Here is a 25,016-nt window from a genome sequence, read left to right as displayed (position 1 = left end):
CATCTCACCACCATCGTCTCGGGATTGTAGACAAGAAGATAAAATAGGAATCTTTTGTAGATAGTTTTAGCGTGTCATAACATCACATTTCAAACAGATGAATCCCCTACTTCATCTTATTCCTGTATTTGTCTTTCTTAAAGATCTTTCTGAATACAATCTTTAATATATGTTGTCCGGTTAAAGTTTGACTCGTCGATATCTTCTATTTGTTAAAATAACAAAATTCTCCATACTGCGGTGCAAACATAAGACATGCCCTACATTTTTAATACAAGTGTAATCTACATTAAATGCACTCAAGCGTTATCAAACAGGAAACAAACGTAAAAATGAGTTCAGATTTTACTAAACGATTTAGTCTACTTGAACAGTAATATTCATCAATTATTAAAATTGCTGATAGGTGTAACGTGTCACCATGGCGGTACTCGACAACAAATTGATTAATTACCTATATATAATCCAGTTAACATGTATCCCGACCCATTGTTGATTAGCCAAACTCCAATCACCAATCAGACAACGCCTTCGACCAGGTTACAAGTTTTTGCCTAATTTTTGGAAATGAATGCAGGAATCCTAAAACTTATCGATGTTCGTCCGGCCATCAGATAAATTTAGTAGCACATAAAGCCGACCGTATTAGCTATTATTATTCATGCACAATGTCAGCCTAAAAGGCATAGCTGTAATGCGAAGATACAGGAATATCGGGGCGATTTATAGCCAAATGGACGCATTATGAACCTGTTTATAGGCTATAAAGGGATGGACGATGGCTGGCACAAATTGGGCCCATCTCTTATCGCGCAAACTTAATACTCTATAAATCGGCACGGTGCGGAGCAGCAGAGCCCTGCCTCGGCAAACACTTCATTACGACAATCTGGCCATCTTAATCTGGCCAGCCACGCTTTTAGGCTTTCTGTCCATCATTGGGAACCAGTCGAGCGAGACCCATCAGGGAAATGTGGTGTGGGAGTCGAGGGAAGAAGGGTAAGTTATGTGAAGCTGCAATAGCTTTACTGTAAAGATCCAAGGGGCATCTGATTTGGTTAACATGAAAAAGCATAGCTCCCTTCCTTAGCTGGACCTGTACACCTTATAGCTTATACCTAGAAACATATTAAATTGTTTTTTAGAGTGTTACACGACAACATGACGTCAAAGGAGTGAATATGGTTGCTGGACTTGTCACTGGTGCATTGGTTAGTATGAGAGAAATCTGATGGGAAATAATCCCTAAATAATGTTGTTCATCTTACTTCATTATTCTAGGTAAACTATTAGTAAAGTAGCGTTGGACTGAATGTAAGGAATAAAGTACAATACCCCAAATGCTTCCGAGTTCTATTACATTATTGATGTGTTTAATTTGTAGAAAATATGATGATCCATTGAAAATATATCGTGAAAAACGTTCGAAATAGCATGAACAGTTCTTAATTAACCTACTGTAGTCATATTTTGAAGTATTCTAGTTTTGGAAGATGGAAGAAATGCCGTCCGAGACAGGCAAATGTTAGATTGAATATACTGTGATGTATAGCCCAATAGAATTGCACAAAAAGAAACTTTCTGAATCTCGTGAATTGATAACAAACTGAAATATTATAATTCAGAAAAAGTGTACGATCCAATAGCACTATATAGGCCTGATTTTCAAACTTATGTAAAATATACAGGGTGTCCTAAGACCCCCCTAAGAATATAACACATTGGCATTGTTATTTTATTTGGTAAGTTGCTTTGTCGGATTGTTCCTTGCATAGAGACAAACAGATTTTGCAATGTAACCATGGGTCTCACATGCCTAGTTTTCTGTCTATCTGTTCGTATGTGGCTTTAACAATTTTCCTTATGGCTTCTTAACACTTCAACTTAAAAAACACTTTTGTATTTCTTCTTTGTATTTTTAATTAATTTTTTCTCAAATACATCTTGAAAACGAAGAATGTTATCAACAAACGAAAAGGAAAAATACAACCTTTTATATCTTAAAAATAAATCTAATAACACCTTAATCACCACAACAAAAAAATAACCACAGTTACTACTAGAAAAATAACTACAATAAATAAAGTTATGACACTTTTGTCACCCAATGTTTTAATTATTATAACAAACTATAAGACATTTTAAATGTTTCATCATGTGGACTTGGGCATGCTAATCAGCTGTTACTTGACCATTTCTTTTTAACTATCAAATCAGCTGATAAATATTATTGTTCTAACAATGAAATAGCTGACATTCTTTATATTACAATACACGTATTGCATTACTATACTTATCAATATGTATTTTTCAACTATACTATAATATAAAGTGTTTAGTCCCTAATAACCAAGTATGCCACCCGCAAAATCTTTGTTTATCAAGAATTTTGAAAATGAACAGAAAATAACTAAATAACGTTTGGTTAAATTTATAATAAAATTTATATAACTAATAAGTTTAAAGTAAAGTTCAAAGTTTTCAGTCAACTCAATATGACAGAGAATACTAATTTACTTACTGCTATACTAATTAAGTATATATTAGAGTATAGGATATTTGTTAAACTGCAGTAACAAAAAATATCGTGCGTTAAGAAGTTAAAAATCAACAGGTGTTAAAGAGTAAACAAGTCATGTGTCTAAATCCTTTGATGTTATTGCAAACTGGTAATAAGTAAAATGATAACGTCCCTTCTCTAATAAACACACTAATAATTATTTGGGCACGATGAAATATGCATTTCCAATTTCTATCTAGGCATATTTAGGTTAATTTCTTTACCACCACCTCGTATAGTTAGTGATAGCTAAAACACAAATAATAAGTAATCTTGAGGAAAAGTTTTATTTGATAATTTCCTCGATTTGTTACTAGTGAATAGTTACTTATTAATATGTATATACTAAAGATCCATACCGCACGAGATATTAAATGCCTTTAATGAGCCTTATATGAGGATTAACCAACCTTTGACTATTAATAACAACAATGGTATTACATACTCTAACAATGTGTAAGGTAGGAAACACACAAAGCGTTAGTAGGTTAAACGATCAGCAAAAACACAATAAAAAATATGCAGAACACACACTACTGTATATTTTCAATATCAATACGATTGTTTATGTTGCATACACTTGCATTGCATGAGCAATGTTGCATAACAATGTTTCTCTTTGCAAGCATATTTTTGTTTGTTATCATAAAAACACTTTCTCAATAATTTAGAAAATAAGGCAACATTGTTTCATAATGATTTGAAATCCTTTTGAGAATATACTTTAAAACTAAGCCAAATCACCCAATTTGAGTTTAAATTAACTTAAAAAATACTTTCTGAAAATAATGTTGACTTTAGGTTCTTAGAAAAATTGATTTCCAATTCTCAAATTTAACCACTGCAGGTACCACACAAAAAAATCATCGCATTGTCAAATTCTTGAGTAAATCAAGTGTTAAAAAGCTTCCGGCGTACTTAACTGTGCTTCTTTAAATTTGTAGGATAGTAATAAGTAAATTGTATAATAAATCTCGTTTGAATAGAGTATTGTAATGTTTTAATTAACAAACTAAATTATAACTAATTGAGTTCATCACAATTAACTTTACTCAAGAATCTTTACTCCACGTAGTTTATTATTTATGAATCAAACGAAGCAGGATTTATAAGTAAATTCCAAGAAACTGCAGCCAATACAGCCACATCATTGTCTGCAGCACTCGGCCATGATTGGATCATGTTAACAATTAAAAGAGAACTACAATAAGTTATACAAACAACGACAAGCAATATTACACACCATGTTACCTACACTAATCAGTTAATAAAATAAAGTTCATTGTACTTTAATTTGGCGGGTTTGTATCATAAATATATTTCTCTTAAGTATTCATAGTCCCGGCATCCATCACAAACGTAAAACCTGAATTTTCATGAGGTTAGAAATATGCAATCCGATATATTCTTCGAGAACAATATTAATTACCAAAATTAACAAACGATAGAAATGCAACTAAATTGTTTATGAGATTAGATTGGAGTGAAATTGCATTATGTGTGTAGCTTTGTTGTCGATCAGCTGTTTCATTTGCCTGTTTACACTAAAACATAACATTAAAACCACTAATTTTTCGCACATTTTTCGTTATTAATTTAATTAAAGGTTAGCATTATTAAGAAATAATGTTAATAAACTGTAAAATAAAGTTTGTTCTAAAACTCTGCTGTATCCTCACTTCTTTAGCAGTAAAAGTGAAACCCCAAAGTTAAACTACACAGCATTGTGTCTAAAATAATGTCATGTTTCAACAATATACACATAACCTACTTAACAGTGTAGTTATGTAGGGCTTGCAGCGCCTAAAATGGAAATGGAATCAAGTACAGTAGCAGATATCGAAATACCGTGGAAACACGATTCTAAATAGTAATGGAAACTAGCAATGCTGTAATCCCCCAAACAATCATCCATCGATTACATCAAACCATATACTTTTAGATGGTAGGTAACATACTATGTGGATCAGCTGTAGTTAATTTCTTAAATACTTCTTAAACTTATTTGTTTCTTCTTGTGACAATTCTGTGTTACGATATATTTTTCCTACAGCCACCCGACAAAGTTGGCTTCCTCGTACTGTTCATAGTACAGAAAGCTGCTAATTGCTGCATATTTATACTTTGCCGTACGGTTTATACTTTGCCGTACGGTTTATACTTTGCCGCACATCAGGATTCCAACGAAACAACACAAAACAGCGTGGTTCTATTATGCACGTAATCCGTGTAAGCTTGGAAATAGGTTGGCAACACTTAAAGATAATAATACTATGAGCAGCTGATTGACTATTATAACTACGATTTAACCTGTCATTTCGTGTTTATTGTTTCGGTATTTCTGAACTTTCTGGACTTTTCTTTTAAACGTTTTTAAAACATTCCTACGATCTTAATAAACAAGAAAATACCTTTAAATCACCTTGTAAACATTGCTCTCGTGTGCAGCAAAGTGCCACTTTGCCCACTAGTTACACAAATAACCATTTCCTTCTTTTTTAAATGTTATCCTATTTTTTTAAATCCATAAGATGGACTTGATCCCCAACCACAAGCACTAGCCCATTTGGGGATTATTTTTCATAACTTTGTTTTTTGCATAATTTGTATCCAAAACTTTACTGAAATAATAAAGCATGCATTCATTCTTATTCAAATATAGAGTAGGTGTGAACCACTCGGAGTAAGCTCATGGACTGGCAAAATTAGGTTAATTTGCTAATTATATTTTCTTCCTTAGTTTTTGGAACTATAATAGTTATGACAAAAAAAGATGCAATAGTTTACAAGATTTTAGGTGAGTTGATTTAAACTTTGACAAATTTGACAAAATACGTAATTAACATAAGCAGACTTCTCAGAAATTCATTTAGTCTATTTGTATTCTAAAACCGATTCTATATAATTTGAATAAATCATTGACCATTCTATAAGATCCAATACATAATACATCTGTAGGTCAAAGGTTAAAAAAGTCAAATTTGCTAAATTGTTATACTGTACCAGCTGATCAGCTGATTATTATTTTCTTATTATTGTTTATGTTTTGAATTTACAGTTTTGTTTTTTGTAAAGAATGGCTGTGATAATGCTCTTACCCCTAATACCTCTTCTACATCAGCTCTGTAGGCCTGTTCTTGTTCAAAAACATTTTCATTTACAATCTTCAATCTTCATGTAGTAACATGAATTTATGCCAAGCTTCCTCTGCTACAATCTGTCAGGAGCATCATAGACTGAAATTTTAACAGGTGTATAGTTCTTGTAATTTGTCCTTTTAGTGTTCCCATGATGTTTCAGTTTTCTGATGTAACTTCTTTCATCACTCGCCATTTTTTGTTTTAATAAACGAATAGAATAAAATGAACTCATTTTATTGAAAATTTATAAACAAAACTGTAAATTAAAAACATAAACAATAATAATACTGTAAATAATGATCAGCTGATCGACTGATCAGCTGGGTATAACAAAAATCAATTTCCATCAATGAGACGTAGCGCACGCAACTTCTGCAGCCATTCAAGCTGACAACAAAGAAGCATTCGGCATTCAAGATGTGCGTTGATGGACGGGAACAAAACAAACGTGATAAGTGGTAGGGAGAGTGGAGTGGAGGAAGAGGATAGAGGTAAAGGGAGGGGGAGGAGGGGATAATGAGTGTGGAAGGAAGGAAGCTCGAGAGACGCTCCAAGTTCAATGCCACTTCTGGAGTCGTGAGGAGCGGAGGACATGGACGCTCATCATAGACCACCGAGGTACTACCAGGTGAGTTTACAACTGCTTTTACTTTTTAGTACTCTATGTATTGTGCATGTAGGAATCAAACCCTTTTAAAATGGAAACCGTTGTAACCCTTTCAATTTGTACGGATTCGTCGGGGATTGTACCCTTCCTCTCGCAACGAAGTCTGCCTAATTTAACAGTGAGAAACATAGCCAATTAATGTAACTTAGGTACTTATGTGATTAAAACTATATTGTGCTTGTGGTAGTGATTGGACTTGTAAATTGAATTGTTGAAATAGAATTTGGCTTTCAGAATATGGACAGTTGTTAATGAAGTTCTACTTATACAGTACCGTATCATTGAGATAACAAAATTATTTGTTTAAGGTATCCTTAATATTGGGGATTTTCATAATAAGATATTGTTGGGAGTAGATCCGAGTTTCGAAGGGATTCAAATACATTGGTTACTCTTACTATTGAGGTTCAACTGTAAAACATGTTTTCAACCAACGTTTTTGTTTTACCTAGATATTAAAATTGAAATAGATTAACAAATAAGCGGTGTTGACAATAAACAATATTATTAAAAATATTTCCATGTAAGGCTGAGTGAAAGTTGTAAACATAAAATGTTTGAGACAGATAGTTTTTAAATAACTATATTGTCAGATTAAAAACGTCGAATGAACTATCTACCAAGAATATGCGGTGGTCTTTATAAAAAATAACGAATTTTCTTACGTAAAACTAAGAGACCAATTAGTAGGGTAAAGGAGTTGGAATAGAGTCAGAAAAAAAATTTCAAAAAGGATTGTGTATTTTTACATGTTTCCCTTTATTTGCTTAGGGCAGAGGGTCTGGCTAACGTGGAACATAGTAGATAATTTATGTAAACTATTCTTGCTTAATAATAGATTAATATGCTATCTAGTATTATATATATATATATATATAATTCAGAAAGATGTGTTTGTGTAAACAATATGTAGCACACATCAGTCAATAATTTACACGACGTCTCCTTTTCAAAATTAGCCTAAATAAAAATTCTATATTCTTACAAAGCACCAAATTCTGTGGGTACGAAAAAATAGCTTTCAATTCATACAAATAAATTGAATTACTTGTCAACCTGTTGTATGCAGCATGTAAGGCTGTGCTTTGATATTTCCTAAATGTTAATTATTATACTTGAATAATAAATCAATGTAGTGAGAAAGCGACAAAAACGCTCATTTTCATTAGCTCATACAAAATCCGATCACCAACAAACAGTTTGAGGAGTAGGGCCTATGCGTACTTTTCTGTGTAATTCGAAGTATATTGTATACTCTTGTTTTCCTCATTTTAAATTAATTAAACCACAACTAACATGACCAAACACGCAAAAAGTAAAATTAATTCAAACTGAAGTCAGCGTAAAATCGTAAATAATTTTTTTACTTTTCAAAAAACAAAATTCGAGTGTCAGCAAAATTGAAATGTTCGTTTCGACAAAGGACACCCCTATGTTTTCCCCGACCTACTTTAACTAGCGGTGCCTCGAAACTTATCAAGTTGAGGGCAACCATTCGTGTTATCAACCCACAAAACCCGAGATAGAGGAAGTAGTTAGGAATAACGAGCAAACGAGGTGCAAACGAACCTAAGACCTTCGTGAAATAGAGGCTTCCGCTTGGCGCTTCTGTGGCGATAGTGGCATAATGTTTATTATGAGATAGTTTCACATTATGCGCCTGCCTAGTACAAATTGCTAGTTAATTTAGTAGCCACTTAATTTTAGAGACTTACTCGCTTAAGATGTTACAAAGGTAGGGTAAGGTTTTTGTCAGCTTTGTTATTTCAAAACTCATTACTACTCAGTTTCTTACCCAATAAAGGACTTATTTAACTTATTTAGGTGGGTGATTTCAAAATTACATTATTTATTAGTTACTTATCAAAAGTGAGCAAAAACTGGCTAGACAAAATTGAAAAATGAATTTCATTTTTCGTTTCCTACTCAATTGCCTGTGTTTGTTATGCTTATTCGTTTAGTAAAGTTGGTAAAACAACATAAAAATTTATTGAGCTGGATTGAAAAAAAACATTATATCCTGGCGATAAACACAATTTAAAAGTTAAATTTTGAGAAAAGTGATCGATTATGTTTTATTTTTAAAATAGAAATTTATTATTTACCCCACGATTACTGTAATTACAGTATGGTTTGCGTGCTAAATATTATTTTCTATTATTACAAATCCACATTTAAGTCAGCAAGAAATAGGCCTAATTAAAGTGTCTCGAATAAGTCATCGAGTGTCATAACATTCATATTACGTTAGGCAATGTTGTACCTTGTCTTATCCTAATCGTTTGAAATATTTGAAAAGTACGACATGCACTCATAACTAAATAGCAACATTCTTAAACGTTCGTTTAGTCTTTATTTACAAATATTATTCATGTGATAATTATTTTGTCGGAATGTTTTCAGAAATGTCAAACTACTATAGATACATAAACAATCGATACGTTACTGGTATAAAGACATTTTTGAACGTTTAAGTATTTTAAGCATAATCAATAAATTTATAATACTGTTTAAAAACTTGAGTACACCCTTTTTTTTAACATTATCTCCCATGTTTGAAAGAAAAACTACAATATGAGTTTAGTTTTATTTTTTAGCTCATTGGGCAGAATGCATTGCGTAATTAATAATGTAGCGTAGTTAACTAAAGGTCGAAAACTCGACCAAAAAAGTCAAGTCGAAGACTCGACTTCTCTATTTTCACCACACGCTGTAAATAAAACATGTGATTGGAATTTCTTCCATATGTTTTGATTTTCTGTTTATATTACGTTGTTATTTCGTCACCAGCATTGCAACCCATAAGGCCCACGTTAATTATTATTTTTTATTCTTTGTTTGTACTTATTTTTGAGCCTATTTTAATTTACTAAGGCTGCACATCTACAGAAAAATTTATTTCCAACAGTATGCGTAGATTTTCCCTGCGATGCACACGAGCTGAGAAAAAAAGGGGTTCAATAAAAATGCTTGTCTATTAATATATAGATTATCCCCATGTTAAATTTCCATGGGAAAAGTTTAATTTCCATTTTTGACCCAATTATCATAAATATTCTCAAAATACAAATAAACCCTGCACATAGAGGACTTATAACCTTTCTTTTGGTACAACCAGTATGGTCAGGCTATCTGGCAAGTTTTTAAGATACAAGATAAGATGTCCTCGACAGACAATGGACATGATGCATTCTTGTACAAAACTGTGATCCGACGAAGACAGCTGATGTCTTTGCATTCTAACGAGTGATGTTTGTATTCATTCCATCTCAGAGTCGTTTCCGGTCAAACGTGATGCATATTATATTGTCAGAACTCCTGTGTGAATGACTTGAAGGTCCTAGACCCGAATATACAGTTAGTTTTTACCTTGTGTTGACATAATGAGATTTAACATTACCAATATAGCGTTTGCCTTTTGAAATAATTTACACCTTTTGGGAATTAGTTTTAAAACTTTTTTCAAAATAACACAACAAAAACTCTACTATATTTTATACCTTTTAACATAAAAATGTTGATTTAACACATTTGTATACTTAATATGGTACACTGGTACAGTAGCCTTAATAAATCTAAAAAAAAAACATTTAATTTGTATTATATTGCATTTTTGTGCATTCATATTTAATAATTATTTTACGATGCGTGGACTAAATTTGAAACTAAACCTATACCTGAATCCAACTAAATAAAAGTAAACCAGATAAAACATGTAATGAATTCAACGTACTTTAGAAAATTTTTGAACAATATTTGAAAAAAAGCATTAGGTCTAATTCTTACCTTGGTTTAAATCAATTTGATTTAATGACACTAAGGCTCTAAGGATTTTTCGTGTTTACGTATAAACATAAAAGTGTATGCAAAATCTAATATGCAGAATTCAGCATCTGAATCAGTTTACACAACAGTCCAGAGAAAAGAAAGAGAAGAAGAAAGACCTTGGCCTCCAAACAATGTGACATAATAACCCACAAACTAATAAAAACTTTGTATTAAATCAATGTATAATTTATTTTTTCATTGAGTGAATATTTTTCACTAGCTCTATTTAGTAATGCGGTTTCAATAAACATGTACCAGTGTCAAGGAGCAAACTATGTCGACGAAACTGTGTCAACAGTCCTACCCAAACAAAGCCCGTATAGCGAGCGCCGAGGGGAAGGCAGTGCCGAGAGTACGTTGCGTCTGTTGTGTCTACGCTCCTGACAGCTCCGTTGTTGAATATAACGGCAACTCAGCAATAACAGACACACGTTCACACTCAGCCGAGCCCATCACTGTGGTCTGTGGTGTCTATCGATATACCGTAAGTAATGATATATTGACGATGAAGATTGGACGAAATGCAATCCGGTACTTACGTATACCGCGACCACACCTAACCTTACCTAAGCTAAGAATGGTTAGTGCAAGTTAGAGTAGGTTAGGTTAGGAAGATTTTGTTTAATCAAAATCTTATTTGGAAGTCGACTTATCGGCGTGGTCTGTATAATACGAAATACGAAAGTACCGCGAATCCATTCATAGGTTCCATACGTTAAAAATGTTTCATCAATCGGCCCTCTAATCAAAATAAAATACTGTACGAACTACAAAAAAAAAAAAAAAAAAAACATAATATACACACAGCAGTAAAGAATGTCCCGCACTTCCCACAAATTCTAGAAAATACTCTTCATTTACGCAGTTCCTGATTGCTTATTATTATCATGTATTAGGGACGTACAGTTGATAATAAAGTAATTTGAATACTTTTGTCGTAACACGATTCAACTTGTTTGTTTGATACGTAATATAATCGTATACGCACAATTCTATATCATTTTACGAGTCCCTAAAATATCATCCCATAGGCCATTAGGGGGAAAACTTAACTAGTAACTTATCCTTCACTTTGTCACTTAAAATCTCCTTTGATCTCACACCACCACAAATAAAAGTACCGCTCTCTTTCAATGCCATTGTTAATTGATGGTACACCTGTATTTTTATTATTTAAATTAACTACTGTACAACAATTGCACATTTAAATAAACTACCGTTAGGTCACATTAGCCATAACACAGCTTAAATTGAGTATGTTTAGTATACAAACCAAATTTTTTCATTCCACAACCTCCAAAACATTCCAATATTTGATCATCTGAGAGAAAATAAATGCTGAAACAAAATAATAAACGAAATCAAAAATCCCAAACTCAACTTAACTTTTTGACCACAATGCCATTCCATCATAAACAATCCTAAAGATATTTCCCTTATGAGTATAAGGAACAACAACAATTTCAATTTGTTGAGGAGGTAACACTTAACAAATAAAGAGAGTTCGTTATTTGTTGAGTATTATACTTTTCAATAATAGGCCTACACAATAATGTATGATTCACAAACACACAATACACTATAATTGTAATTCTAGAACCTTTCCCATGATACCAATTAAACAGAGTTTATTTAGCATACTGTATCGAACACAACTACATCGCAAAGGCCCCCAAAACGTCCATTATTTTATTATATTTTGAGTGAAAATATCACAAGTGGAAGAATACAGATCATGTTATTTCTGAGATGACTTAATCGATGACCAAACTAAATAAATAAATTTATTTCCCATAGCATAAAACACAGCATACATTAATTAAAATCCTTGAGAAATTTAAACTGGTCACTTTTCAAATTGTGTGACCAGTTACAAAATAGCATATAATATATTTTTTTTGTAGCATCAAATGAAAAGCATTTTATCCGTCCGCTGTAACATCCGCAAATTCGGTCTGAGAATACATAAACATAAATATAGATTTAATAGGTACATAAATAAAAATAAACATAAATAAAATTAACGTAGAGTTAACTTGACATTCACTCTCATAATTGTTATTTCACCAAGGTTAGAACATATGTGTGATACAAGACAAACAATATGCATTTCAAAATATCTTAACATTCATTGTATTTAAAATATTGAATTTGTCTCGGTATCCTAAAGAGTATGCAGGCTTACTACCTTTTCATCGTGGGAGACGGAAGACAAATGACACGGTTACTAAACAATGGTGTGAAAACAGCTGATTGAGTCCATTGTTGTCGTATACCTCCGTACCCCACAGCGTCTGAGCTGCATAATAAAGAAGTAGATCTAAACAATAGTTATTTGTGTAACTAGTGGTGAAAGTGGCACTTTGCTGCACACGAGAGCAATGTTTACGCACGAGCCGCAGGCGAGTGTGGAATGATCTCGAGTGCAGCAAAGGCCTTTTTCACTCGTGTTACACATTATATTTTTCCTACAGTAAAGCATATAAAGCATATAAATAATTAGTCTTTCAAACACTATGCAACAAGTTTTTAGGTTCAGCTGGCAACACAAATGGTGTCCTAGAGAAAGTAGTACCCGCGGTCCATATCACTCCGCTATTTTTCCTCGGCAAGAAATGTACTCCGCGTTTTGAGAATATAGTTCCGTATGTTTTTGTAATTTGAAGTGGTTTCCGCGCCTAAAAAAAAATGCTTAAAAGGTATTTTCTTGTTTATTAAGATCGTAGGAAGGTTTTAAAACGTGTAAAAGAAAAGTCCAGAAAGTTCAGAAATACCGAAACTATAAACACGAAATGACCTGAGATTTAACCTGAAATCGTAGTTATAATAGTCAATCAGCTGCTCATAGTATAATTATCTTTAAGTGTTGCCAACCTACTTCCAAGCGTACACGGATTACGTGCATAATGGAACCACGCTGTTTTGTGTTGTTTCGTTGGAATCCTGATGTGCGGCAAAGTATAAACCGTACGGCAAAGTATAAACCGTACGGCAAAGTATAAATATGCAGCAATTAGCAGCTTTCTGTACTATAAACAGTACAAGGAAGCCAACTTTGTCGGGTGACTGTAGGAAAAGAGTATTGTATTGCAGCATGTCTAGCGACTTTTATTTGTATTTACACTCTGATTATATAAGGTAATTAAGGCGATTTATTAGTTTTTGACATTTAAGAAGTACAAGAAATGCTTTGAAACCCTCTCGAAAATAAAGCTAAACGGCGGGTGTACGTAGAATTGTATTTTACTGAAACAGACGTTCAATTTTAAGTGTAATAGTAGGTGGATTGACAGTAGAACTAGAAGTTTTTAAGGCACTCGCCTAGGCTTGTAACTTAAATTGTCTACTCGTGCCGTTCCGTTCTTACAGTGAGGACGTGGCTGCTTTAGTAGATACCAATACAGCTTGGAGAAACAAGTTCAAACCCTGACAATTACTAATGATGTTAAAATGCTAGATTGTATCAAACAAAGCACAGCATACAAACCTGGAAACAAAACAAATATTTTGGATTAGCCATTAGGAATTACAGTTAACTTAACCCATCAACTGCTATTATTCTTTACTAGAGAACCCGTGCGGCTCAACGAGCCGCATAGTATAAAAAAAAAAAAAAAAAAAAAAAACGCCGAAATATAACGCCGAGGAAAACGCCATGCTTAAATTCGAGTAATTCTAGTTAGGCCTACCTCTACATCTTAGAGTTGTTTAAGCACTTGTTAGAAACTAATTTTAAATATCTCTATTTGCGTCGTCAAGATTCACCTGCATTATTTCTGCTCTCAGTTTTAACTGATAGCTTCTAATGAATGCTAAACGATCTGCTTCAATTCGAGCTAACATGTTGCAACAAAGATTTTCCAACATTGAGAATTGAAGAAAACTGTTGCCTAGACATCCCCCTAATCAAACGAATTTTCTCCGTAGAGAATCCTGAAAAGTGGAGTGATATCAACCATTTAATGTGCTCCATTTTTTAACCACAAACTCTGGGTTATCAACTGGAAAGCCTTTAAATGGCCTAAAGCAGAAACACCATTGATAGTTTGTTAACATATTTTCACGTGTTGTGTGTTAGTCACAGTATATGCCTCGCATCAGAACGTCCTCACGTAGTTCAGTGGGGTTTCTCTTAATACCTGTCCCAAAATTTTGAATGTATATTATTTGCCTCTCCTTAATCATAAAAATAAACTTGATTTAACTACTCGATCGTTGAATACATAAACACTAATTCCTTCACTTATGTCTAATATTGCAACTAAAATTCAGTCAAAAAACTTTTTATACGTTTTTTCGAGGAACTGGCAACATAACCTAGAAGTAAACAATCCATTTGTGTTTTTCCTCAATTAAAGTAGAGCGAGTAATACAAAAGTTTACAATGAAAACATAAAGTCCGCCAAGATTTGGTATAATCTTAATAATTGGACTTATCAACTCAAGGCATTATTATGGTTTCTAATAAATGTTTTGAAATATCTCGATCCGCCAGTGTCATAGCCTAAGTAAAATCTCTTGCATACATTAATTTGATATGACATTAGGCAAGTTTATTTTACAACCGTGACAACACGGCTTCGTATGGGCTTCGTATATTTTTTCACTTCCAAAGTAAGTTGCATAGCAAAACTGGCAAATATTATTCATCTCACCAAGTGCATGTGTATATGGATGTGTATCTGTTAGATTAGACCTTTATTTCTCTACTCTTCTCATACACATAAGATACCTTATTATTAATTGTTTCCTCCTCCCGTTTTCAATATTTCTTCTTTCAACTTGAGGCATATTCCGTTCTTCCAACAAAACTGATTAACTGTTTAACTTGTTCTTAACCTACTGAATATTAAAACATTAATATTTACTCCCAAAGAGATAATGCGTTTCCTTTTATAAACAGCTGTTTTTTGTTTTTAAAATTGTTCAATGTATTTCTTATGGGGAAAACCCGACCTTTGAGAGGGTCTCACGCCCTAAAGAATAGAAATTTTAAAGTTCTAAAACCTTATTGCAAAACTACATATTGAGACGAATCTTTTGACACCTTAAACGTTGAAATTGGTCCACAAATAAGGGAGGAGTTGCGTTAACAAAATACGGCTTCACGTATTATATATATAGATAGATGTTTGCATGAACATGCAAGAATAAATATGCGTTTGATTGTTTTTATTTGTAATTAATTTCTTGTGTTAGCACGTTCGATGAAAAACTGTGATTTATTGAGAGAGAAAAAACACATTTCTTTACAGAAATCATATTAAAATTAGGGGAAAAGTTTCAAGTGAATATGATTCTGTATTGGTCATTGGAGAACTTGAACTTGAAATGAGATCGATAATCTTTTGTTTCTGAAATTGCTGTCAACCATGACGTAGATTCGATTCTCAGAATAGGCTTCGCTCAGTTTTTCCTCGTCAAACTCAAACGTAGACGATTCCGAACCACAACGTTATCACAAAGTTCGGTGATTTGAGGTATTGAACCACGTTCACAAGGACCGAAGTCCTGCGATATAACCACTAGATCTTCCCGTGCACCCTTATCATTTTATATATTACACCCTTAGCAATATGTGCCCCTGAATGCCGAAGTGCATTTTTCAGCGGCATTCCTATGTTGCTAAGGGTATAACTATATTTCCACAATATGCGATGGTATTTTTCAACATTTCCCATTCGAGTGTGCTGTTATATATGTGTCCTGCGACTGGTGGCAGGACCGTGTCAGTGGCGCAGGACCTCACATTAGTGCCGGCCCGCGGTCCCATTGTGTACGAAGTGTCCTTTGATCCTGCCGTGGGAGTCCTGCCCCATTTGCCCTCATAATCTAGATTGTACGATCAAAATTGTGTTGTCGTATTCTAAACCGATTGGACAAACGGTATCTCGTCCATCATCGGACGTTCATAGTGGTACTCTGAATTGAGCTGGATTAAATTGGGGAATAATACAGGGTGAAGATTATCTTAGAACAGCCTCAAATGGGATCAACATCACTGAAATGTCACGATCACATCACGCTAAGAACGGTGAAAATAAATAATCACACCAGAACAACTCCAGGAAATAAACGATTGAAAACTATACTTCAGATAAGAATCGATTTGGTCAAAGTGTAATAAAAGATTCAAATTTTTACCGGAGGATCAAGTAGAGTTATCACAGGGCTCGTCGAGGTGTTAAGATCAACATTTAAACTGGACTAAAAGATTAAAATATCTTGAACACTTACACCTCACAGCTACATTGATCGTCTTCCTTAGGTCACTGACTCTGCATTCACATCCAGCTTAAAATACTCGCATACTACGTCACTCCACTTGAGGGATTAAGTGATAGGGTATTATATAAACTTGAAGTTATTACAAACAATTTTAACATTTTTTTAAAGTTTTGATACTCCTTGTCCATTGCATCCACTAAGCTAAACCTAAGGCCGAAAGTCGTTTGCTTGCCTATGCGTTATGCAGACCAACCAATTCTCCAGTAAAGAAGAGATGGCAGTTTCCTATACGGTCCATAGAGGCTCAACTCAACGCCCACAAGACCTCACAAAAGCTATAGTCTGTATGATGAAACCTGTCTCCAGACCGTTCTCTTAGGGCACCATTGGCCAGTCCCCTGGTACACCCGGGTCAGGAGAAAGGTTACATTATAAAGAGTATAGCCATTCTTCATTTAAACATGAACCGTAATAGTCAATGGTAGTATCCACTTATTCCCTTGTCTGTAAATATATCCAATACTTAATAATACTAAAACTTCACGAGAGGAAAGTGAATCCAAGCGTCCCTTGTCTAAGACGAGTCTCTCAACCGTGGTCGCGTTTTTAGTGTTGGTTTTACACATGAACGCCTTGCCTAACTGACCGAGCAGCCTCTTCCAATCACCAATATAGCCACAGTGATGTCACCAGTTTTAGAGCGATGGGGCATTTTTTACTATATTTATGAAAAACCAATTCATCTAACGGGACACTTTTTGGGTACAGCAAGAATGCGGGAACTTCGGTATTCAATTTTATAACAGAGATGACTCACCTATTACTCAAATGTTGTGTTGTGGGGGATTAAGATGTTAGAATAACGAATAATTGTGTATGGTAAGTTTTCATTCTTACATTTTCACACTAATTCATCCCCTCTCTTTATTTAAATATATCCAGGGACATTTAGGGGTTTCAACAGCTAAATCTGGTTTATGAAGATTACCTAGAGATTTAATCCGAAATGTTTTTTGCTGAGCTATGCCACAGTTTTCTAATTTTTGGTGAAAATCGTTTAAGGAGATTTTTTAGTCCGGAATTTCGTTTGCAAACTGATACTGGAACAAATGGAATTACTAATGGATTTCCTAGTAAGGGCTAAACCCAAAATTAACAAACACTGCATTACTGGGGTGATTGAAACAGAATACACTTTTTGTTATAGTACACATTCACAAAACCTTATTTGAATAGATGAAGTTCATTGACTATTGACCTATAGTTTTTAAAAGCTCGGTTAAAACATTATTTAGAACCATCTGTGGGATGAACTATCGTAGCTAGGATTCAAGGTTTGCAGAAAAATACATGTCCTAACCGTTATTACAACTACAATGTTATTTTAGTCCTAAAGGATTAACAAGTTTAAATTTTAATTGATAATATCGGTGTAATGGTGTTGAAAGCTTTTCTAAACGAGCATCTTATCCTTAGCAGACAACCAGTTGATTACGAACAATATAAAAACCAGTTCATGGACCTCACGAATGCAAGCAGGATGGTAGTTTGTGTAGACTGGTTTAGACCAAACCAATTAGTTGTACAAACCACAACCACGTCTTATTTGTTTGTAATCAGAAAAAAACATGACGTTCCCATCTACATAATGACAGAACCAACCAATTTCAAACCGATGAACCAATCACTTAAATCCGCTTCAAACATCTACAACTATTGACATAGATCAAACCTGATTTCTTAATTTAATTCAATTCATTGCTTTAAAACATCGACTTACACTTTGATGCAGATTTTAAGCTGAAATTAGTGATGTATGAATGTAGAATGGAATGAGATGATCTGTGTAACTTAACCAAACAGCTTAGCTGCTGACCTATACTAGCTGTATATTAGCCAGGACCATTAATTAAGCACAGCGGGGTCCAGTTTAGAATCTTCAAAAAGCTAGAAAATTAGAGGAATTAAATTATGAGCACTGGTTATAGTTTCTGGTAGTTTTTCGTCACGATGCCTCAAATCATACAAATCTTTTAATAACTCAGATTTTTTTGTTCAATAACAAAATATGCTTTGTAAAATTCAATTTTGCATTAAACTGCAGCAAAACAGCCGTTTTTATACTTGCGTTGCTGTTCGATAGTAGCATGTTTGCATTTTTAGTAGTCCCTAAGGGCTAAAAATCGGGTGTTGTAACTGTTGTAAATTGGGATTGTAGCAATCCCATGGATCGACATTATTCTGATCGTAGTCGTAATATCTTTAAGTGTTGCCAACTTATTTTCAAGTGTACGCGTATTACGTGTCTAACAAAAGCACACTGTTTTGTGTAGTTAGTTTGGAATACTGGAGTGTGGCAAAATATGAGTGCGGAATAAAATGAGTGTTGCAAAATAAATTAATGAGTGTGGTGAAAAAAGTTAGTGCAGCAATTTGTATGGATGGTAAATTTTTTTGTAACCTTAAAATTTTCAAATTTTATGGCTGATGTACCAGTACGTCAGCCATGATGTTGTACATCACGGACTTGTACTGGTACAGCCTATGTCATCCGATGCAAATGTGTTTTAAGCGCCTCTTCTCCGAATGACTCGCAGCGCTCGCAGGTGGTCATTGCCACCTGTGCGGAGTTGTGATATTTACTGTAGTTCAGCCGTGGGAACTTCTCATCTGCAGCAAACACGTCATTAATGTCTGTAGTTCGCGTGTCGTTTAATTTGCTGACATTTAGCACGAAATGACATCAGAGGGTCGTGTAACGGACTATACGCGTCGAAGAAGAGAGGAAGACATCTCTCCCTTTCATTCTTTTCTCATCTTTATGTAATTAGTTACGGATGTTGTATTCTTTGTTGGTGTTACTCTTTGTATGGTAAGCACTATAAAGTTCCCGTATTTCTCGTCATCATTCTGAGAATGCGTTGGGAATGTAATACGTTTTAAATCCTCTTACAAACTGTTTCGTCTGATTTAGTTATTGTTAACTTTCTACACTATATTGTCAACATAGTAATGTAGTCTTCATTTTATCCTGGAAGCATTCCGCCAATCTATGTATAGAACTGAAGCAGCCTATACAGCACAGCCCACGATTACTAGAAAAATACTTTTTCTCTAGTATTTTTCTAGTATTCGTGGCACAGCCGTAGCCTATACTCGAAAATCGGAAGCCTACAAGGAGTAAATAATACATTACCGGTACAAACAGTTATTCGTGCATTAAGAATTATATACACATAGAATATTTTAAATAATATAAAGGGGTCTCATTTTATCTGGATCACCAGTGATTTATTTATAACTACATATAAATATTGAAGTAGGTAAATTTTTATGGGATTTTTTCATCTAGATTATAGAGTACAGTATAGAGGATCTAGCCCTTGTCTCTCGAAGGTCGCTATTTTCTTAGAATTAAAGTTTGTCCTAAAAGATTTATGACTTACAAAAAAACCAAGCGTCTATAAACAGCTTAACTCTTTGTGTACATCGGATGCATGTTTAAGTATAGTTTTGAACGATTCACGGAGCGTTTAGAAAACTCGAACAATGAAGATCTTACATAGTCAATAAAATTTAACTTCGTGTACCACACCCGTTCATACTCGGTCCATCAGTAGATCCAATACTGTATGAAGCAATGTCACATTTGGGTCTTTTTAACATAACCTAAACTGTGGGGTTTCCACAGTTGAAATAGTCCCTCTTCTGAAAAAGACCATCACATTCTCTCTTCTAAACCATGAGTACAATTTAAAATAATAATCAATCGTAAAAAATGTAGGTTATAAACAAGCTTCTAACTAGGCATACAGCTATCAATGTATCCTTATGCATGTGATCAGCGCGCAAGCGCACTATTTTATTCGGCCAGTGCCATGAGCGCAGCCACAGTGTCAGCGAGCAGCGTGCAGTACGCAGGGCGCAGGACGAGTCAAGGCCAGGACATGAGGTAATAACAAGGATCAGGATCAGGACGCTGCACTGTCGGATGTTACTCTATGTCCTGTGACACAGGATGGCTGCTTCCTTGATCTCATCTTTGCTTCCCGAGTTTGAACACGCAAAATATATTGAGCAATACAAAGCATTGGTTCAATCGGTTTGTGTTGACAAGAAGTATTATGTAGAGAGATGTATTTGTTTTGGGAGAAAGCCAGACTTAAAAATGTTTGGTACGATTGGTAATCACGTTTTGAAACTTTTAGAACCAGTTAAAAGGTTCGCGCTTTCAATTCTCTTTCCGGCCAATTCATCATCTTTCACTTGGAATATTGAAGGCGAAAACTAAAGTGATTGTCTACAATTATTACGAATAAAAATTGGGAGATGGTGTTGTTCTCTATCGTTACGATATCTAAAGTTTTCCAAGTTCTCAGTTAGTGTGTGCGAACTTATGTGTGACACATAAAAATATATTCTTTTACATTGTGTTCTTTATCAATACATATTTTTATTTTATATTGATTGGACTTTCATGTTCCAAAAATCAATGAGTTTGCTTTTAGTTACAGTAGTGCACAATAAAACCTTCAGATTGGTACTATAACTTTCAATATTTTATATACTAGGCCTACCACAGACGAGACAACTTTTGTTCATCATTACAACGCACAAGTTTTTTTTTCTTCAGAAGAGTAATATTATCTCACCTAAAACTATTATGGGCCCCGAGTGGCTACATGTTACATGTTGTGGACACTATCTGTTTTGCCACATATATTTTACGTACCCATCCTATTACTAATACAAGCAAACTAGGGCCTTTGCACACTAGGCCACCATGGCGGCACCACTAAAGTTGTAGTAATCTCCAGATCGTATTTTAGTCACAGTTTGGTATTAAACTGGATAGCAAATACAGTGATATGATATTGATATTACGTATCTTGCAAACCGTAAGGTGAAGCACGCCCGTATAATATTCAAAGCCCAAAGTAAGATGAACGCTGCAGTAGCCGGCACATATGTGACAGACCGCCGCACGCCGCACGCCGCCTATCTGTCATCGCGGGAGCGGCGTACGTCATGACCGGTACTGTTATATTCATTACCGCACGAGTGCCCGAACAGTATTCCGTATGAGGTTTTTGAACTGAGATTGCAATCTTGCTTGCAGAACAAGAACAAAATTGGGCGGTTGGAGTTGATGTACTGCATCCACAGTACATTGTTGTGTATACGACTCTGTTGAGTCTAAGAATAATTTAGATGAAAATACTTTTGAACAAATGGAACATTTGGCTTGATTTGCGTTGTACTGTTTGTAAACGGGAGGCAATTATAAAATATGGAACGATTTGACATATTATATGCATAAAAAAAGGATTTTTACAGTTTTACTCTGAAATGTAAATAGACAAATGTATTTGTTAAAACGAGTAATGAAAATCCAGGTAAACTTATACTGTAATGGATTAATAATCTTTTAATCTCAACAACTTCAACTCACTAGAAAATAATTTTAAGCAATTCCTCCTCGTAACCAAACTTTCAACTAAATAAACACTGATTGATAAACTCACTTCAAAGCCCAAACTTACATCTACCTGTTTTAAACCTCTTTATAAAACTCTGAAATCCCTGATGAAATTTACAAAATATTGTTAACTGTTCCAGAGACAAAACCACAACTACTACAGCCAATACCAGCCCCAACCTACTTACACAGAGTGCTCCTCATGGACTCCCTGGCATGACCCTAGGACAGCCACCCCCCTGGGCATGTACCACCCGAGGGGAGGGCCCGGCAAGAGGCGGTGGTGCAGTGTGCTCGCTGCTGTCCTAGTCTTTGTCATCATATTGGCTGTGATGGTCATCGCTGGGCTGGCCATCTACATGGGAGGTAAGCATTGGATATTTTAATCACTTTACAAATAACTTTGGGCCCTTCAAAATGTAAGATAATGAAAGTTATAACTTATATTATAACTTAAGTTTGGCAATCATTTTTCAGCAATCGACATGTTGTTTGTGAATAGTGTATTTTGAAGTGAAGTACTGCCATTGCTTTTGTTATACTTAAGTGCATTTTTAAGTTTTCAACTTCATGATAGTCCGCCATATCCATAGTCAGTGGTAGTAGGTAGGTTTTAAATAATTTTTTTCCTACCACTGCATGGAAATTATCACATTGCCATACCTGTAAACAGTACGCAAAATAGCTTATTGCCGCTCTAGAGCAGGAATGCATCATTACTTTAAATAACCTTAAATAAAACAAACATAACCTTTCTCGAGTGGCAATAACGTACTTTGTGCTCTTTATATACAAATAGCTATATTGTAACTTTTTAAGTGTAGATTATCTGATCATATTAAAAATTTATATTTTTCATTTTCAGCACTGAAGCTGGAGGTGTCCCAAAGTAAGTAAGCATTTTTATTTTAACCTTATCTGTTCCTTATCTACTGCAATTTTTATTTCACAGAATAATTTAACTGTTTAGTCAAATAATTTATCTTCAAACACTGTTTGAAAAATGACATTAAACCAACAACAAAAAATGTTTTTTTTGACATAAAAACTGATAATTTTTATAATTTTTTTCCTATTATTTTATTGTCGAAATTAGTTTTTATTTGGTAACTAGAGTTAATGATTCTTCTACTTCTATTGAGACTGGTAATGATAACAATAACATGTGACAAATCAGAAATCAGAATGCATAATATAACAAAATTAATGTTTATCCTCTTGTATGTGAACGCGTAAACATATCTTATGAGATGTTTTACACTACAATCTTTGGTTGAAATAACAAAAACTGTACTAATAACGAAGTTGTTCACACAAATGCGTTTGTGCTCACATTGTTAGCAGAAGGCCTATAGTAAAAATGATCGAGATTGCCCCGATAATTTCTTAAGGCATTTCTCAAACAATAATAATAACAATAATAGAACCCTGCAGAGAGCTGATTTTGATGTATCTTATTTCAGTTTTGGTGCTTGACGGCAGCTTCAGGGTGGTGGGCGGTGATACGTACAACATTTCTCTGATCGACCATTCAAGTCCACTCTTCCAGAGAAAATCTCAGATCTACAAATCAATGGCAAGTTTCTAAAAGTGTTATTTAAATTTTTGCTCTCATACATTTCTGTTGCGTTGTAATACATGAAAAGGAATACGTAAGTTTCAAGTGAAGATGCCACTTCACTTGGGCTGTTTTGAACAATTTTATTCTAGCAAGAACAAGCTAGAAATTAGTGTTTGTTTAAGGTTTCGTTTAATCTGATGATACAGTCGAAGATGATATTTTTTACAAAATTGGTAGGGTGTGGTAAAATTGTTTTTGTTTTGCCAGCAATGTTGAAATCACCAAAAATAATTGTTTACTAAATATTTATTAGCATAAGGAATATTTTTTTTAATTTTCGATTTCCACCCAAAAGGAAACTATATTTCATTTTTGTTTTCTGAAACGCAAGAATGTTTTTTAATAAGTTCAATTACTTTCAAATTTTTATGTCATCAAATTCTGTTACTGAGTTTTTGTTCCAGATAGAGAGCATATTCAGAAGAACTGAATTCAGCTCTGCTATAAAACAGTGCAACATTCTGGGCTTCAAGAATGGAAGTGTAATTGTATTTTTCAGACTCATTCTGGACAGGCGGAAAATACCTCGGTGAGTTTAATGCTTTTCCTTTGTCTATTTTCATTTAATGTTGACCCTCAGGGTAAGATAGTACAAAAAGAAAACTGTAAAACTTCTTACATAATATTGAGCATAAATGCTTAAAAGAACTGAAAATCAAAGCCACAAAAATGTAAAACACAGTTTTTTCCTCGTGTTACAGTATACACTTGTGGCATTATTATACAAGAATCTTAAAACGCTTTTAAAGAAAAGTGGTTTAACCCCTCAAATTTTGTTGTAAACAACAGAAAAAACTCATCTTGATTGTATTGATGTCAAATATCCCAACCATAAGGCACACACCCATATACAAGTTCTTTTAATAGGCCTACTTCAACCCCCTAATCTAATAACATAATAAACATTACATATATGTCTTAATCATCAGCTTATTTCAAATATATGGAAGCGTACATGGTGGGTAGCTAGTACAAATATTACCAAGTTTGCACGCTTTTTTCATAGTTTAAACATTAACTTTTTGGTATCCTAGATTATTCAGATTTTAATAAAAATTATAATCTATTTCTTAGTTAGAAGCAGAGCTAAAATCTCCTTTATAATCTCATTTTAGTCTTAAAATCTGAGCTCTGGTTTGTGTTGTAGATAATCAATCCATTGTCCATAACTGAAGGACATGATAAATATGTGCAAACATATAAAAAGTTCAAAACTAACGGTATTGGTTACATTTTCTTGTTGTATTTATAGGAAACCCACCCCAGTAGAAGAGCAAATTAAAGCAATTCTGTTGCAAAGACTCCCAGTGGCATCTCCTCTAAAGAACTTCAAAGTGGACAAGTCACAAGTATTTCTAAAACGTAAGTTCTTTGTACACTCGCCATTAGTTGTAAGAGTAGACGTGTTAGATTTTATAAAAACTACTATAACATAGAACAATAGCGATTGTTTACTATAGTAAAATCCGAAACAGCTCTCCCCCCCTTTTTTC

At 34.1% G+C, this 25,016-nt stretch overlaps 1 protein-coding gene across 1 annotated transcript in view; it reads left to right on the top strand.

The window, feature by feature from the left end:
* The first annotated feature begins 6,269 nt into the window (after positions 1-6,269).
* Positions 6,270-25,016, top strand: part of LOC128989343 (uncharacterized) — a 30,082-nt gene continuing 11,335 nt past the window's right edge. Inside the window, exons 1-6 of the mRNA XM_054411225.1 lie at positions 6,270-6,328; positions 22,043-22,268; positions 22,768-22,791; positions 23,366-23,478; positions 23,928-24,052; positions 24,776-24,885. Coding sequence (XP_054267200.1) covers positions 6,293-6,328; positions 22,043-22,268; positions 22,768-22,791; positions 23,366-23,478; positions 23,928-24,052; positions 24,776-24,885 — 634 coding nt within the window. The 5' untranslated portion in view covers positions 6,270-6,292. The remainder of the gene's footprint in view (positions 6,329-22,042; positions 22,269-22,767; positions 22,792-23,365; positions 23,479-23,927; positions 24,053-24,775; positions 24,886-25,016) is intronic.

The sequence above is a fragment of the Macrosteles quadrilineatus genome, unplaced genomic scaffold (genome assembly GCF_028750875.1).
Source record: "Macrosteles quadrilineatus isolate MER2022 unplaced genomic scaffold, UCM_ALF_1.0 Scaffold_3__2_contigs__length_128488019, whole genome shotgun sequence".
NCBI lineage: Eukaryota > Metazoa > Arthropoda > Insecta > Hemiptera > Cicadellidae > Macrosteles > Macrosteles quadrilineatus.
Note: the sequence above shows the minus strand (reverse complement) of the source record. Positions and strands in the feature narration are given on the sequence as shown.